General features: G+C 41.8%; 1 protein-coding gene across 2 annotated transcripts in view; it reads right to left on the minus strand.

Moving 5' to 3' along the window:
• NBN (nibrin) overlaps positions 1–18,891 on the minus strand; it is a 132,246-nt gene that overhangs the window by 14,064 nt on the left and 99,291 nt on the right. For both annotated transcript variants that reach the window (XM_073631927.1, XM_073631926.1), the window contains exons 12-14: positions 12,286–12,357; positions 6,724–6,891; positions 2,426–2,539 (exon numbers count right to left, since the gene is read on the minus strand). In XM_073631927.1, the coding sequence (XP_073488028.1) occupies positions 2,426–2,539; positions 6,724–6,891; positions 12,286–12,357 (354 nt within the window). The remainder of the gene's footprint in view (positions 1–2,425; positions 2,540–6,723; positions 6,892–12,285; positions 12,358–18,891) is intronic.

The raw sequence follows: 18,891 nt of genomic DNA on the forward strand, positions 1-18,891 counted from the left end.
GGTTTACTACCGCTTTAAAATGGAACTCTAGCCGCAGGCATCTTTACACGTTCACAAGGTAAAAAAAACAAATAAAAGTTCTCTAAGATGTATTACATGCTCTCAGCTCCAACCTGTTTGCTGTATATTTCATTCATTTCTAGCAGCCTGATACTACAACCAGCACTCTACTTTGGGTGCTGACTTTGAGAGCTTTGGCTCCCATACAGTGAAGAGATTCTGTTGTTTACTCTCTTCACTCTCTCCTTGTATATTCACAAAACACCTTGTATTCTGTGAACAGAAAACAAGGCGCTCTGTAAATGGACAAGGTAGATACTTGCCAGTACACCAAGGATCAGCACAGGGTGGCGTCCAAACGGTTCAGTTTATTGCATGATCACAACACAAAAAGGTGCAACGTTTCGGAGTCACGCAAAACCCCTTCGTCAGGCATGTGAGGCGTGTTCCTGCTGCACCCAAACCTTTAAAGCTTATACCAGGAACGTGTGCGATTGGAATATGGAACATTACCTGTAAATGGACAAGAGCGCACACTAAAGCCACACTACTGTGTACCTGTTCCTCCTCTCACCTCATCCATTCACAGAATGCCTTCTACTCTGTTCATGTTTTGAGAATGGACAAGGGGAGAGGAAAAGGATTACAAGAAATGCAGTTTATTTATGTACACATCCTTCTAAAGTAGTTTTTTTTCCCCTCTTCCTCATCCTTCTAAAGTACATTAATTCTAAGAAATTATATTCTTCTCCTGGCTTTTGTAATGTAATAAACAGGCCCAGAGCTGCTAATGTTAGTTCAAGCCTGATGACGTTATGTACAGTATGTACCACAGAAATGAAGAATTATACACACAGCACCATATACAGATAGTTTCTGGAAAGCGAGAGCCATTAGTGAAAGGTCTGACCTACTGTGAAATGAAATGTAATGTATACGTCTACTTTTTTCTATCTAGCCAAAAAGAAAAAAAAAAAAAATACATAAATAGGATTTACTGCTCCAGGGAATGAAATAAAAGTTTTTATGTAAAGTAAAATCTTGAATTGCGAGCATAATTTGTCCCAGAAACATGATTGTAATCCAAAGCACTCATATATCAAAGCTTATTTCCCCATAAGAAATAATGGAAACTCAGATGATTTGTTCCACAACCATGAATATAAAAATGATTACAGCAATACAAAATACAGTAACAAAATGTACTGTAAAAATAAACAAATTAACCTGCACTTTTGGAGCTACAGATTATAAAAGAGAAGAGAGGCGCTTCCCACTGCCGTGACCTGAAAGTCGACACGACTTTGCTAGGCAACTTCAAGGAATGCCTGGGTAATCGTCCTGTAATATCGGATCCAAATCACATCAATTAAGATAAGGATCCGACATGGAGGCAACTTCCATTAAAGTCTAGGGGCACAAATCAGATAGAATTCGCCTTGAAGTAGTACAGGTACCTTTTCTAAAGTCGGAGCGACTTCAGTAGTGCTAATTAAAGCAGAGCTCCAGCCCCCCCCCCTCAAAAATTAAAATTTAGCAGCTACAGGATCCCGCAATGTCAGGACCCCAGACGATTTTTCAATTGTCTCTCGGGTGCTACCACTGCCATTTCTCGCAAGGGAAACCAGCTCCCTACAGCGCATGCGCGAAGTGCACTGCACTTTCTGAATGGCCTGGTGGTGGTGGAAGGAGGAGGGGGCCCAACTTCCGGAAGACCTCGACGAAGGGGAGGGGATGAGTATCTGTCAAAAACAGGTACCTACTCCCCCCCCCCAAAGGTGCCAAATGTGGGAGGGAGAAAGGAACCAAACAAGCAGAGATTCCCCTTTTGGGTGAAGCTCCACTTTAAGACAGCTCTCATGGACTAAAATGGGATTTCACACATCACGTGATTTGGAGTCTCAAGACGGTTCCCAAATCGCGTCACTGTGAACCGAGCCTTATACTCAGTTGTGACGGGACGCTACTCGTATTGCAAGACCTCGCTCATTTATCAAGTTAAAATTTATTTTTTAAAAATTTGCTCGTCTTGTAAAACACTCGTAACATGGAGGAAAACATAATCCTAATGACTGACTACTAGCTATAACGATCTCCAATTATATATAACTATGCTGTATAACTATCTATCATTGCCAGATTCTTGACTCGGTCATGCACGGTTTCTGGTCAATATTGTTGTGCTTTGTGCCCAGCAATGAACTTTGATTCACTGCAGAAGGGGATCAGGGAAGTGTAATAGTATAAACTGTGCATTGAATAAAGAGCCATTCAGATGGTGGGGTGCTGGCCAGAGGGAAAGAATATATAAGAAAGCTGTGTTGTAATCTAGACACCAGAGAGGGATATGTACTAGTAAATAGGTCAAGAAGCACAGCATGTGATTTCATTTCAAAGCTGATACTGTTAACGTGTCTTTCTTTACCTCCATCTCCTGACGTAACCATTGTTCCAGTTCTGAATTCTTCTTCTTGTCATGAGCTATTAAGTCAGAGCCTCCTATGATATGAGGAAAGCTTCCAGCTCCTGGATAAGCAATCTGTTTAAAATGAATAAAATAAATATATTAACCTATTTAAAAGAAGGAAAAAAAAAAACAAAAAAAAAAACAAAAAAAAACAAACAAAAAAAAAAAACTTTCTGTGGAATTTTATGGCATCCCAAAACTCAAACGGTAGTACACACATAGCAGAATTCAACAGCTTAAGACTTGGCTGATGCCACTCATTTATTCTTCAGCCAGTCTGAATCAGGAACAAAAACTAAAGCCTTGCTTCCATAGACCAACAGCAGCTTTCATTCCAGTAATTATTACATCAATCATAATGATACAATGGGGTCAGCATGGTACTAAAAAGAAAATATAACCTTTTCCAAAAACTGATCTTTCAGCTGTCCTGCTGTAAAGGCTTAGGGCTTTTTTATACATTTGACTGGGGGATGGTAAATTCACATAGGTAAAGAGGAGCTCCAGGCTCGCCCCCCCCTCCAAAAAAATGTAAAGTCAGCAGCTACAAATACAGTAGCTGCTGATTTTTATTATAAGGACACTTACCTGTCCAGGTATCCAGCAATGTCCATACCCGAGGTGCAGGTGCTGGCATCTCAGGTAAGGGAAACCGCAAGTGAAGCTCTGTGGTTTCAGAGCCAGTTTTCTGCTGCTTCTTGTGATTGGTCCCGTAGTCTTCTGGGACCTGTGATGTGTCCCAGAAGGCTGTGGGGGAAGAAGGGGGGCCAATCTCCTGTCTCAGATCACTGTGACGATCTGCGCTAGAAGTGGGAGCAGGTACCTGTCAAAACCAGGTACTCGCTCCCCCCAAATCGTGCAAAATGTGGCAGTGGAGGGGGAGGTGCAAATAATTGGAACGTCCTCTTTTGGGTGGAGCTCCACTTTAAGCCATGTTTTTACCAATCCCCAATTGCTCAACTCCTTTAGCTGCAAAGGCAGCAGGCTTATACCCCTATGGAATATCACAAATTAAAATGAGGAGTGGCGTATTGGCATAAATCTCGTTCAGGACTCCCATAAACAACATCAAATCCAAAACCAAACATGTGGGAATTTAGAACATGCCAATAGGAGTTGGGTATACACAAACTTGGTTAAACAGTCAAAATAATTGGGATGACCTTAGTATCAATGTAAGACTTAAAGAATGGATTGTGCCAGTAAAACCGCGTTTATGTTCTAACAAACATCTAAGTTGGAATGTTAGTGTCACGATTTCATTATTGTCCCCATTCTCGCTCCAATAGATAGGATTTAATCTTTTGCATGTTTCCCTGTCATGCACCACCACAAACATCAGCCATATCAAGAGTGCACAAATAACAAAGATTATAGAAACAAAAACATTAAAGAATATATTGAAGATAATAATATTAGGCTACCAAATACTCCACGGGGAGTTTAACCACCAAGTACATATATGGACTATCACAAATTAAAATGAGGGGTGGAGTATGCACATAAATCTCCTTCAGGACTCTCAAAGGCATTATCTCAACACTGTTAACCAAGTTTGTGTATACCCGACTCCCTAGCATGTTCATGTTTGGTTTTGTCAGGATTATACCCCACAAGGTTTGATGGGCACTACATCTCACCAAACGGGACCCATTCAAGTGGATCGAGCTGTTCTGCACCTGCCCCCAACTGCGTGCAATGCATGCATTTGCACCGTGGTAGTGTGGCATTTAAGGGGTTGAAACAGGTAGTGAGGAGGTGAAATATGATTACAAGCAGAAATCAAGTTCCTGCTTTCATGAACTTATTTTCTGCCACTACTTTGAACTTCAGCAAGTCATCTTCCCCATGTCTAGATGCCTAAATGCATTGAGTTGCTGCCATGTGATTGGCTGATTAGCAATTTGTGTTACCAAGCAATTGAACAGGTGTACCTAATAAAGTCACCAGTGAGTGTATTTACTACCAGTTCAGTATCTAACAAAAGTGAGTACACCCCTCACATTTTTGTAAATTTTATTATATCTTTTCATGTGACAACACTGAAGAAATTACACTTTGCTACAATGTAAAGTAGGGAGTACACCCCTAAGTCCTTATTAGATTGTAAGCTCTAATGAGCAGGGCCCTCGGATTCCTCTTGTACCAAATTGTAATGTAAATGTAATGTCTGCCTTTAGTTAAGCGCTGCGCAAACTGTTGGCGCTATATAAAACCTGTATAATAAGAATAATAAGTGAAAGTGTCCAAATTGGGCCCAATTAGCCATTTTCCCTCCCCAGTGTCATGTGACTCGTTAGTGTTACAAGGTCTCAGGTGTGAATGGGGAGCAGGTGTGTTAAATTTGGGCTTATCATTCTCACTCTCTCATACTGGTCACTGGAAGTTCAACATGGCACCTCATGGCAAAGAACTCTCTGAGGATCTGAAAAAAAGAATTGTTGCTCTACATAAATATGGTGAACCTTGGCACCCCCGATGTTTTGGAACTACATTTCCCATGATGCTCATGCACTCTGCAGTGTAGTTGAGCATCATGGGAAATGTAGTTCCAAAACATCGGGGGTGCCAAGGTTTGCCATCACTGGCCTAGGCTATAAGAAGATTGCCAAGACCCTGAAACTAAGCTGCAGCAAGGTGGCCAAGACCATACAGCGGTTTAACAGGACAGGTTCCACTCCGAACAGGCCTCGCCATGGTCGATCGAAAAGGTTGAGTGCACATGCTCAGCATCATATCCAGAGGTTGTCTTTGGGAAATAGACGTATGAGTGCTGCCAGCATTGCTGCAGAGGTTAAAGGGGTGGGGGGTCAGCCTGTCAGTGCTCAGACCATACGCTGCATACTGCATCAAATTTGTCTGCACGGCCATCGTCCCAGAAGGAAGCCTCTTCTAAAGATGATGCACAAGAAAGCCCGCAAACAGTTTTCTGAAGACAAGCCGACTAAGGACGTGGATTACTGGAACCATGTCCTGTGGTCTGATGAGACCAAGATAAACTTATTTGGTTCAGATGGTGTCAAGTGTGTGTGGCGGCAACCAGGTGAGGAGTACAAAGACAAGTGTGTCTTACCTACGGTCAAGCATGGTGGTGGGAGTGTCATGGTCTGGGGCTTCATGAGTGCTGCCGGCAATGGGGAGCTACAGTTCATTGAGGGAACCATAAATACCCACATGTACTGTGACATACTGAAGCAGAGCATGATCCCCTCCCTACGGAGACCGGGCCACAGGGCAGTATTCCAACATGATAATGACCCCAAACACACTTCCAAGACAACCACTACCTGTGAAGCTCTGGTGAACTTCATACCCAAGAGGGTTAAGGCAGTGCTGGAAAATAACGATGGCCGCACAAAATATTGACACTTTGGGCCCAATTTGGACATTTTCACTTAGGGGTGTACTCACTTTTGTTGCCAGCGGTTTAGACATTAATGGCCGTGTGTTGAGTTATTTTGAGGGGACAGCAAATTTACACTGTTATACAAGCTGTACACTCACTACTTTACATTGTAGCAAAGTGTAACTTCTTCAGTGTTGTCACATGAAAAGATATAATAAAATATTTACAAAAATGTGAGACAGTAGCCTATTCAAGTACCAGCATATCTTTGAAGAGAGAGGAAACCAGAGTATGCAAGCTCCATGAAGATAGTGTCCTGATTCAAACTGGGGACCCCAGTGCTGCAAGGCAGAATTGCTAACCACAGAGCCACCGTTTCTGTTCAGTATCTGCCCCCTTACCCTCCTCCCTCTGACATTGGGCCAGGGATCTTCTCCCCGCACGCACTGTCACAATACAACAGCAGCACGGTTGTGCAGGACTCCGCCCACATGGCCACGCCATTCATTTAAAGATCCCTGTGAATCAATGACAAGTACCTCAATAAACTACCACAGCGTTGATGAACGCTCTAGGTAGTTAATTGCGATTCCGGTCATTCAGTACTGCCTGCATGTATTGGAGGTTCAGGCAGACAGCTACACAGACAGTCTGCAGGAGTGTGGCATTACACCCACGATCTGCTGATCCTGGGTGCAATGCTTTACAGGCTCCTAATAAAAAAAAAAATGCTTTTTTTTTTACTTGCAAAATAACTTTTTTTTTTTGTAAAGATTAACTTATCCTTCAATTTAGTAGTGATTTAAACCTGCCAGTCCCAACAAAAATAGGGAAGGATCAACTAAAATAATAGCCATTGGAATAAAAAAATAAAGCAAATGATGTAAACAGTATCCCCTTCAGTGATTACCTTTCTGAATTTTTTAAAATTAGGTCCATTTCTTTGCTTGGCATTGGTGGTATACTGACTGCATCCTGCTGGTCGACTGACAACAAGTGTTCGAAACTCTGTCAGCAAAAGTCTGTTTGGAAGGTTGTCATCATTTTCTTTCTTTGGGTGCACCATCATCATCATAGTCTGTATGAAGGATTTTGAAAGTTTGAATCGAGAGAAGATCATTTACTGTATATATACTTTTAATATATAAAAGAGCCACAATACAATGCACTGCAGAAAACCCCTGCGAAAATACTTCATCTTTTGTATCTGACAGCCACACATGCGAGAATTTGAATCCTAGCTCCTTTGTGTAGCAACTTTACTTGAGCACATCTCAGATTAAGTCTGATTAATGAAAAGGGCAGTCTAGGTGTGACCAGGACCTCACAACATTCCCAACTCTTAACCACATGGGGGATTTGTTTCTTACAACAGCCTCAGGATTCCCATGACATAGTAAAACCTTTCAGAGTCAGATATTTCCAAATTCATCATTTAGTGGAATCTTTAAGACCCACTGCACCTTAATAACGAGAAACTTATGGAAATCTTTAACACATATATAAATTTTTCTTCACGGATGACCTTCCATTTTTTGTAATTATAACATAAGTGTCACTGAGTTTACCTTTGTTTCTATGATTCTCTGGAGGGGGGGTACTCTCTTCTCCCTTTACATTCTTACCCTATTTTCCTTCTCTCCCTGCCTTGCTTCTTCTCCTCTGCTTTCCCTCTAGCACTCCTGCTTCCCCCCTCTTCCGCAGCCTCTCCCCTCTGCAAAATTTCTCCAGCATACAAGTGATCCTTCTTCTCCCACAGATAGTCATGCAAGAACCACCCCATGCAAGACCTACCTTGCTGCAATATGGTCATTTATGGGCTTCCTTGTGACATTACTTTGAATAGGCATTTCTAGTCTGTACGAACCAAGATCCCACTGCCATATGGATTACGCTTCTACCACTGGATAATTAATGTGTCATTTGAACTGAATTCTGGAGATAAATATTACTTTGATGTCCTTGTTATCCCTCATCTTTGCAAGGGTTGGGACTCAGTATAGGCGTTCCTGTACGAAATCCACTATAATTTGTATATGCAATTCTTTTTATTCTCTTTCAATAAAAACAAAGTGAAAGAAAACTGCAGTCTGATTCAGTTAGTTAATACGCTGCAGTCAGTGCACAGCCTATGAAAGGAAAACAAAAAAGCCACCATTGCTGACCTTCAAAAAATTGTGTCTATCAGCCCTCAGACCACGCAATTGTGAAATGCAACTGGAGGCTGTTAACATCTCTGTACATGTTCACAAGTGTGCAACTCAAGACACTGCAAACATAATAACCATTTTAATGCACAACAACCCATTCCTCTTTATGGGGAACATAGTTTAACCTACACAGTGATTTGCAACACAAAGATAATATTTCCAAATCCAACTGCACACCATAGGAATTGTAACCTCTATGTACTATGAAGGAATGCCCTGCATGGGCCACAGTATGACTGTAAAGATACAGTAAGACACAGCTTCATTCACCCTTGTGCTGAAGGCATTTTAAATGAAGCAGATACCAAGATAACTCCATTATTTCAACCAGAACAAAGATGTGTAAGGGCAGGTATAGATAGCTGCTTAAAGAATATGTAAAACCTTACAATGATATTCTCTTATTTGCTTAAAGTGGTTGTAAAGCCTCAAGGTTTTTCACCTTAACCACTTCAGCCCCGGAAGGATTTGCCCCCTTAATGACCAGACCATTTTTTTGCGATACGGCACTGCGTCGCTTTAACTGACAATTGCTGTCGTGCGATGTTGCACCCAAACAAAATTAATGTCCTTTTTTTCCCCACAAATAGAGCTTTCTTTTCGTGGTATTTGATCACCTTTGCGTTTTTATTTTTTGCACTATAAACAAAAAAAAAAAAAAAAAAAAGCAATATTTTTTTACTATAATAAATATCCCCCAAAAAATATATATATAAAAAAAAATACTTCCTCAGTTTAGGACGATATGTATTCTTCTACATATTTTTGGTAAAAAAAAAACAAACAAAAAAAACGCAATAAGCGTATATTGATTGGTTTGCGCAAAAGTTATAGCATCTACAAAATAGGGAATAGATTTATGGCATTTTCATTTTAATTTTTTTTTACTAGTAATGGCGGCGATCTGCAATTTTTATTGGGACTGCGACATTGCGGCGGACAGATTGGACACTTTTTTTGGACCACTGACATTTATACAGCGATCAGCGCTAAAACTGATTACTGTATAAATGTCACTGGCAGGGAAGGGGTTAACACTAGGGGGCGATCAAGGGGTTAAATGTGTGTCCTAGGGAGTGATTCTAACTGTGGGGGGATGGGACTGCCTGAAGGAGGAAACATATCGCTGTTCATACTGTTTACATTGAAAAAAGGCAGATCACCGCGCTATACCTTAGCTGAATTGGTGCATAAAAACATATTGAAAACAAAAATTGAAAACAATCTAATGTGACAAATCAGTGATCAAACATCAGCATGAAGCAGCCGCTAAAATGTGGGATACACACATAACAAAGTAAATACAAGAGGAGCAGCGCTGTGATAAAAAAGTTCTATATGATAAAACCAGAACGAAAAATGTGAAAATATTAAGCCCAAAAATTGGGATAGGCTCCAAGTTCATAGATTACAAAAACAGCTGGACCGTCCTATTCAAAAACCAATCATGGATGGTAAAAAGAAGAAGCGTGAATAAATGGAAATCAATAAGTCCTTCACCACACCACTGTGATAGTAAAAATGCGCGCTGGGCTCAGTAGGAGGAGAAGGCTTAGCCCTAGCCAGGGGTCACATCTCCACATAGAGTGTTAATTGGAAGAACAGCGTGCTTAATCCAAGCCAAAGTGGCGTGCCTCCCCTTGATGGTTCCATCCTGAAAGGCCCCGACCGGGTTAAGGTCGCAAGCTCTTCCAAGCTTGCCATTTGGTAAGCGCGCATTTTTACTATCACAGTGGTGTGGTGAAGGACTTATTGATTTCCATTTATTCACGCTTCTTCTTTTTACCATCCATGATTGGTTTTTGAATAGGACGGTCCAGCTGTTTTTGTAATCTATGAACTTGGAGCCTATCCCAATTTTTGGGCTTAATATTTTCACATTTTTCGTTCTGGTTTTATCATATAGAACTTTTTTATCACAGCGCTGCTCCTCTTGTATTTACTTTGTATATACTGTTTACATTGACAGACCTCCGTTCTGTGTCATCTCAGGAGCAACCGTGGGTGCCCGGCGATCGTCGCGACCACCGGGTGTGCGCATCGGCGTTGTTGCACTGCGGGCGTGTGGCCCCTAGTGGTCTTAAAATGGCTGACATATACCTATGGCAATTTGCCCAGGCGAGCCAACCTGCCGCAGTATAACTACGGCGGCTGGTAGTCTAGCAGTTAAAGCATTCTATGCATTAAGGTGAAAAACCTTCTGTGCTGCAGCCCCCCCCCTCTTTTCTTACCGGAGCCCGATCCAGCGATGTGCATGAGTGCAGCGGCTCTAGCCGCTGTCTTTCACCTCATTAGACAGATTGATAGCAGCAGGAGCCATTGGCACACACGTACGGGTGCCCCTAGGGAAAGCGGTTTCCAGTGGGAGGCCCCCAATGAAAAGGAGGAGCCTGGAGCACCAGTGGGGCACCCCAGAAGAAGAGGATCGGGGCTGCTCTGTGACAAACGACTGCACAGAGCAGATAAGTATAGGCATGTTTTTTTTTTTTTTTTTTTTAAGTAAAAATAACAAAAAGGGTTTACAACCATTTAATTTTGGTATATTAACCCCTTTGTGCCTAACTGCCAGTTCACACAGGGGCAACACAACTTGCAGGCCGACTCACAGAGGCGACCTGCACACGACTTCTGTATAGAAGTCAATGCAAGTTGCCTGAAGTCGCCCCAAAAATAGTACAGGAACCTTTTTCTAAGTCGGAGCGACTTGCGTCGCTACTATTAGAACGGTTCCATAGTACAGAACGGGACGCGACTTGTCAGGCGGCTAAGTTGCCTGACAACTCGCCCCTGTGTGAACCGGGGCTAAGGGTAAAAAATCTAAGTGCCTAAGTACAATTTTGCAACTTTGACATGTGTTAGTAAAACCATACATATCATCAATTACTTTGTGCATCCAGGTGAACTACACCTTGTTGTTTCAGGACAAATTGGGCTTTCACTTGGTGGTAAATGGTAATGGATATCTACTGATTTATTTTTAATATCTGGCCTAAAGTAGTAAAAAAAAAAAAAATATTTTTTTAATTTAGCTGTGTTTCTTGGTACTACTATAACTTTCCAAAGAACAACCCAAAATAAATTCTCCTGCTCCGGACGATCACAGCAATAACACATATGTCTATGTTAGTTGTTGTTTGTACCAGTAGTACAGCCCAGAAATAATAGTGCGCATTTTGTTTTTTGTTATCCTACCTAAAACACACTGATACTAATTTAAAAAATATGGACCTTTGACCCAAACACTAACCTAGATCAAACCTTGATCTAGGTATTTTTTTTTATTATTATTTTTTTTTCTCTTCTTCTCTCTGCAAGGAGAGAAAGAGATACAATATATCTCTCTCCTCCAGTCACAAAGAAAACACGGGGTGGGCTTCACAGTGACTGATCACTGTGATAGCCAATCAGAAGCTATCACAGTGATTAGGTGACCTGGAATCCAGAGTTCCGGGTCCCAATCGTTAGCACAAAGGGAGATACGCAAATATGTGGCCCCACAGAAAAAAGCCCAGTCCAGTGAGGCTGCATATTTGTGTTACGTCAAGGGGTTAAATACACCATTGTTAACACTAGTGTGACTCCAATGTCGGGCAATTCCAAATTAGACTTTACACTCTCTGGCACTGAAGTTGCAAGAAAGTCGCATCAAAGTACTGCAGGAACCTTGATTAAGCCACATAGATAGGGACGGGTGTCACTGAAATCAATAGGCTGCGCCATGTCATGCGGGTTTATGTGTTCAAAATCGCATGACACGGTGCACTAGTGTGAACGGAGCCTGAAGGAGTTTTGTAATATCTGTTGGATATGTGGAAAGATAACCTGTTGATCATTTCAGAAATGCAGTGCCGTTCTGAGCACACTTCCTGTGTTATCTCAAGGAGTTACCCCTGGTTCTTTTTTTGGACTACAGAACAATTAAACAAATTAGTCTCTGTGTTGTTGAGATGAGGAGAGGGAGGAACATTTAGCAGTTTAAGAAAATGACAATTGAGCAGGATTGATACTATTCAGCTCACAAAACTGCAGTGTATTGTGAACCCACAATGAGAAATTAGGATGTAATTAACAGACATTTTTCTGTACTTGCAGCCTCTTTAATGGAATAAAACACGCACACAATGGGACTGCGCCAATGTTCAATAAAACCTTTAAGTTGCAGAGGACAGACACTCTGGCTGTGGGGAGTGCAGCCCAATGCAGGTTGGGCTCAGATGACTTCTTAAACAGCCATTATTAACATCTTCCATAAATAAAATTACCTTTTTATCCTCACATGGGGACTCTGGCTCCTGTTTCACCGACGGTTCAGTTTTTACTTTCTGTTCACTTTGCTGAGAAAAAATAAATAAAAAAATGTAAGAAGCATGGAAAATACAAAAAGAAACCATTTCAAATACAGTTCAGCATCACTACCAGGATTCCATCCCTGTGAATGGTGGCTAATCTGTGTGTGGAATTTTCAATTAGTGGAAAACAAAGTATGCCACATTACTTACAAATAATTAATCCTCTGAAGCATTGCTACAATTGCTGGAATGTAAAACTGGCAGCGTTTCCCCCGCTCTATTCATGCACAGCTTGTGAAAACGGACAGGGCTGTGAAATCAGTCTAATAGTCTGGTATGTCTGACCAAAGCCAAAAATGTGACACAGACTTATTAAGAGCTGACCTTATGATCAGATTAGATGGTGGGGGAAATAAAAGCTACTGAGATTATACTAGACCAAACTAGAGAGAACAGTTCAAGAAGAACTGGTTCCAGACTCCCAGGTTAGTTAGCCTTAAGCCGTGTACACACGATCGGATTTTTCGACCGGACTGGTCCGACGGAACGAATCCGTCAGACAATCCGACCATGTGTGGGCTTCATCGGACCTTCGGCGGACTTTTTCTGTCGAAAATCAGACGAACTTTAGATTTGGAACGTTTCAAATCTTTCCGACGGTACTGAGTCCGGTCGAAAAATCCGTTCGTCTGTATGCTAGTCCGATGGACAAAAATAGGACGCAAGGGCAGCTACTGGCTATGAACTTCCTTATTCTAGTCCCTTCATACGTCATCACGTTCAAACCAACGGACTTTCGAACGAACTTTAGTCCGTTCGTATGTGGGCAAGTCCAGTCGTCCGAAAGTCCGTCGTAACTACGTCGAAAGTCCGTTGGAAAGACCGTCGGACTTTTGATGCTGAAAAGTCCGCTCATGTGTATGCGGCATTAGACATTCCAAGAAGATGCACAACTTCTATAGATGGAGTGGTCCTTCACAGACAACATTCTATACCAGGGGTCTCCAAACTCTCTAAACAAAGGATCAATTTACTGTCCTTCAGGCTTTAGGGGGTCCGGACTGTGCCCAGTGGGAGTAAACAATGTCTTATCTTTAGTATTAGGGGCAGAAATAGTTGGTGTCAGTGGGGAGGTATAATGCCCTGTTCTTGTTGTCAGTGGAAGAAATTATGCCTCAACTGCCGGATAAAGGCAGGCAAAGGGCTGCAGTTTGGAGACTGCTGATCTATAGCAACTTCACACAACATGTATAATTCAGCAGCAAAATAATAATGCAATAATAATGCATGTTATTCAAAATATAACACAGATATGGCAATGTCAAGTCTACTCAATTTACCATACATTTTTTTTTTTCCAATAAATTTCCTACGATCCCCTAATTCCTATGATCAGACAGATTAAGAATGACTTGCACACTCGCGGGAAGGGACTCTACCTCTGACAATGTCTGAAGCTGTGATAGCTTTCGTGCCAAAACCGGGTAAGAATCTGGAGCATTGTGCCTCTTATCTCCCTATTTCGCTATTAAATGTGGATGCCAAGTTGCTCATAAAGATCCTGGCTCGTCGATTGAACACGCTTATCACTGCCTTGGTAGATCCAGACCAGTCTGGCTTCATGCCGGGCAGAGGAACTGATATAAACATCAGACGGGTATATACCCATAGTGCCATAGCAGCTGAGGATTCCCTGAGCTTCCCTTGATGCTGAGAAAACGTTTGACTGTTGAGTGGGACTATCTCTGGAGTGTTTTGGGTTTGAGCCCAAATTCATTGCCTGGTTGAAGCTGCTATATTGGAGTCCAACAACAAGATTTAGGGTTAATAGGGTGCTTTCTGCCCCATTCCCTTTATCCAGAGGGTCATGACAGGGATGCCCACTTTCCCCGGGAATTGCCTTGGCTATTGAGCCCTTGGCGATTTTCCTGCTCCATGACCCCAGGGTGAAGGGAATTCCAGTTAGACCCTTGTAGGAAAAACTCTCCATTTATGCAGGTGATGCTCTGATGTATCTCCACGATGTGGCTTTATCCCTGCGCTGTGTGTTGGATATCATAAACCAGTTTGGTCATTATTCGGTTGTCCGCATTAACTGAGGGGGAAAATGGTCTTTTTTTTCCCTTCATCCCTCAGGGTCGGGTGGAGTGACACATTAGCCATTGCAGTGGGTGGAGGAGTTCACCTACCTTGGTGTCAGGGTCTGAAATAGATTGGATGCTCGAGAGGATCAAGGAAGCATTTGGCAGATTATTTCTGGTGAGCCCAATTGATTTTTTATTTTGGGTGAAGCACATTTCTCATACACAACGGTGTTGGAATCTGATTGAACATTTTTTTACAAGAAATATTTTTATATCACTTTTATTCAGATATCAATTGGATGGTCTTTTGTGATTAATTTTGTTTTTTAGTTTGGACAGTTCACCATTATATACAGTTGTGCTCATAAGTTTACATACCCTGGCAGAATTTATGATTTCTTAGCCATTTTTCAGGAAATATGAATGATAACAAAAACTTTTCTTTCACTCATGGTTAGTGTTTGGCTGGAGCCATTTATTATCAATCAACTGTGTTTTCTCTTTTTAAATCACAATGACAACAGAAACTACCCAAATGACCCTGATCAAAAGCTACATACCCCGGTTCTTAATAACGTGTATTGCCCCCTTTAGCATTAATGACAGCTTGAAGTCTTTTGTGGTATTTGTGGATGAGGCTCTTTATCTTCTCAGATGGTAAATCTGCCCAATCTTCTCGGCAAAAAGCCTCCAGTTCCTGTAAATTCTTGAGGTGTCTTGCATAAACTGCACGTTTGAGATCTCCCCAGAGTGGCTCAATGATATTGAGGTCAGGAGACTGAGATGGTCACTCCAGAACCTTCACTTTATTCTGCTGTAGCCAATGACAGATCGACTTGACCTTGTGTTTTGAATTATTGTCATGTTGGAGTGTCCAAGTATGTCCAATGCGCAGATTCCTGGCTGATGAATGTTCCTCCAGTATTTTTTGATAACATACTGCATTCATCTTGCCATCAATTTTGACCAAATTTCCTGTGCCTTTGTAGCTCACACATCCCCAAAACATCAGCGATCCACCTCCGTGTTTCACAGTAGGAATACTTACTGTACCTTTCATCAAAGGCCTTGTTGACTCCTCTCCAAATGTAGCGTTTATGGTTGTGGCCAAAAAGCTCAATTTTGGTCTGATCACTCCAAATGACTTTGTGCCAGAAAATTTGAGGCTTGTCTCTGTGCTGTCTGGCGTTGTAAGCAGGGTACTTTGTGGCATTTGCGTAGTAATGGCTTTCTTCTGGCGACTCGATCATGCAGCCCATCTTTCTTCAAGTGCCTCCTTATTGTGCATCTTGAAATGGCCACACCACATGTTTTCAGAGAGTCCTGTATTTCACCTGAAATTATTTGTGTGTTTTTCTTTGCATCCTGAACAATTTTCCTGGCAGTTGTGCCTGAAATTATAGATGGTCTATCTGACTGTTGTTTGGTTTCAACAGAAACCATCTTTTTCCATTTCTTGATTAGAGTTTGAAAACTGCTAACTGGCATTCTCAATTCCTTGGATATCTTTTTATATCCCTTTCCTGTTTTATACAGTTCAACTACCTTTTCCCGCAGATCCTTTGACAATTCTTTTGCTTTCCCCATGACTCAGAATTCAGAAACGTTAGTGCAGCACTTGATAAAAGATGCAAGGGTCTGACAGGGGTCCAGAAACTCATTTCCCTTTTTCAAAAACACACACACACTAATTACAAGCAAACAGATCACATGTGAGGATGGTTACCTTTAATAGCCATTCAAACCCCTTTGTGTCAACTTGTGTGCATGTTATCAGGCCAAAATCACCAGGGTATGTAAACTTTTGATCAGGGTCATTTGGGTAGTTTCTGTTGTCGTCATTATTTAAAAAGAGTAAGCACAGTTGATTGATGATAAAGGTCTTCAGCCAAACACTAACCATGAGTGAAATACATTTTCTTGTGTTATCATTCATATTCTATGATAAAAGGCCAAGAAATCATAATGCCAGAAATCATTCTGCCAGGGTGTGTATACTTATGAGCACAACTGTAATAATATATATATATATATATATATATATATATATTTCATTGATTAGTTTGCTAATCACAGTTATGATAATGTATATCCTTCGAATAATCATAGTTTAAATTCAGGGTTTAGCTGGCAGCACTCCTTTTTTCACTTTATATTGCTGTTTAGTGTTTCACTAACTAGGAGCAGCGTCTTCACTTATTTTCAATTCATTTATTTATCGTGATTTACTTATGATTGATCATGCCAAAAAACTGTCTTTTATTTAAAGAACTACAGAATGCCAGCAGAAAAAGTACACTATAAGTACCACATATAAAGCAATAACCCGTTTTATAAATATATTACTCACAGATTTGGAGAAAAGTAGAATACAATATTCATGACGTCATTGCTATAATTTAAAAAATGCCAGCTTCTGCCGGCTCTAAGAGGTGGAAATGCAGGGATCACATCAGATCCTGCCCTCTCACGCTACAGTGTTTAGAAACTACAGTTCTCATCATGCTTAGGAAAACTGCAGTGAATGTGGGTGGGTACAATGAAAGCATGCGACTGTGAGGAGAGGCGCACCTATACTAAGCCTAGTGCTCATTTACAGTGGGGACGGAAAGTATTCAGACCCCCTTAAATTGTTCACTCTTTGTTATATTGCAGCCATTTGCTAAAATCATTTAAGTTCATTTTTTTCCTCATTAATGTACACACAGCACCCCATATTGACAGAAAAACACAGAATTGTTGACATTTTTGCAGATTTATTAAAAAAGAAAAACTGAAATATCACATGGTCCTAAGTATTTAGACCCTTTGCTGTGACACTCATATATTTAACTCAGGTGCTGTCCATTTCTTCTGATCATCCTTGAGATGGTTCTACACCTTCATTTGAGTCCAGCCGTGTTTGATTCTACTGACTGGACTTGATTAGGAAAGCCACACACCTGTCTATATAAGACCTTACAGCTCACAGTGCATTGCAGAGCAAATGAGAATCTTGAGGTCAAAAGGAACTGCCTGAAGAGCTCAGAGACAGAATTGTGGCAAGGCACAGATCTGGCCAAGGTTACAAAAAAAATTTCTGCTGCACTTAAGGTTCCTAAGAGCACAGTGGCCTCCATAATCCTTAAATGGAAGACGTTTGGGACAACCAGAACCCTTCCTAGAGCTGGCTGTCTGGCCAAACTGAGCTATCAGGGGAGAAGAGCCTTGGTGAGAGAGGTAAAGAAGAACCCAAAGATCACTGTGGCTGAGCTCCAGAGATGCAGTCAGGATATGGGAGAAAGTTGTAGAAAGTCAACCATCACTGCAGCCCTCTGCTAGTCGGGGCTTTATGGCAGAGTGGCCCGACGGAAGCCTCTCCTCAGTGCAAGACACATGAAAGCCTGCATGGAGTTTGCGAAAAAGCACCTGAAGGACACCAAGATGGTGAGAAATAAGATTCTCTGTTCTGATGAGACCAAGATAGAACTTTTTGGCCTTAATTCTAAGCGGTATGTGTGGAGAAAACCAGGCACTGCTTATCACCTGTCTAATACAGTCCCAACAGTGAAGCATGGTGGTGGCAGCATCATGCTGTGGGGGTGTTTTTCAGCTGCGGGGACAGGACGACTGGTTGCAATCGAGGGAAAGATGAATGCGGCCAAGCACAGGTATATCCTGGGCGAAAACCTTCTCCAGAGTGCTCAGGACCTCAGACTGGGCGGAAGGTTTACCTTCCAACAAGACAATGACCCTAAGCACACAGCTAAAATAACGAAGGAGTGGCTTCACAACAACTTAATGACTGTTCTTGAATGGCCCAGCCAGAGCCCTGACTTAAACCCAATTGAGCGAGAGACCAAAAAATGGCTGTCCACCAACGTTTACCATCCAACCTGACAGAACTGGAGAGGATCTGCAAGGAGGAATGACAGAGGATCCCCAAATCCAGGTGTGAAAAACTTGTTGCATCTTTCCCAAAAAGACTCATGGCTGTATTAGATCAAAAGGGTGCTTCTACTAAATACTGAGCAAAGGGTCTGACTACTTAGGACCATGTGATATTTCAGTTTTTCTTTTTTAATAAATCTGCAAAAATGTCAACAATTCTGTGTTCTTCTGTCAATATGGGGTGCTGTGTGTACATTAATGAGGAAAAAAATGAACTTAAATGATTTTAGCAAATGGCTGCAATATAACAAAGAGTGAAAAATTTAAGGGGGTCTGAATACTTTCCGTCCCCACTGTACATGGGGAGCAGAGAGAGCGGAGGAAACTCCCGGTCTGTCCCACCTCTCATGACCTCATAGGAGGCAGGACAGACCAGGAGTCCCTGGGGAGTCATTCTGATTACATTGCATCAGTGGGTCGGTTCAGACCAGGAGTCTGACTCCCGGGCACCCCCAATTGCAGCGAGCGGGGATGGAATTGTGCCTCAGCTCGCCGAAAAGTACTACAGCAGGGCAGGGACAATCTATACTGTATTTACGAGGTAGATGGGTGGGCTCTTGAAAGT

This window comes from Aquarana catesbeiana, linkage group LG05 (genome assembly GCF_042186555.1).
Source record: "Aquarana catesbeiana isolate 2022-GZ linkage group LG05, ASM4218655v1, whole genome shotgun sequence".
NCBI classification, from domain to species: Eukaryota; Metazoa; Chordata; class Amphibia; order Anura; family Ranidae; genus Aquarana; species Aquarana catesbeiana.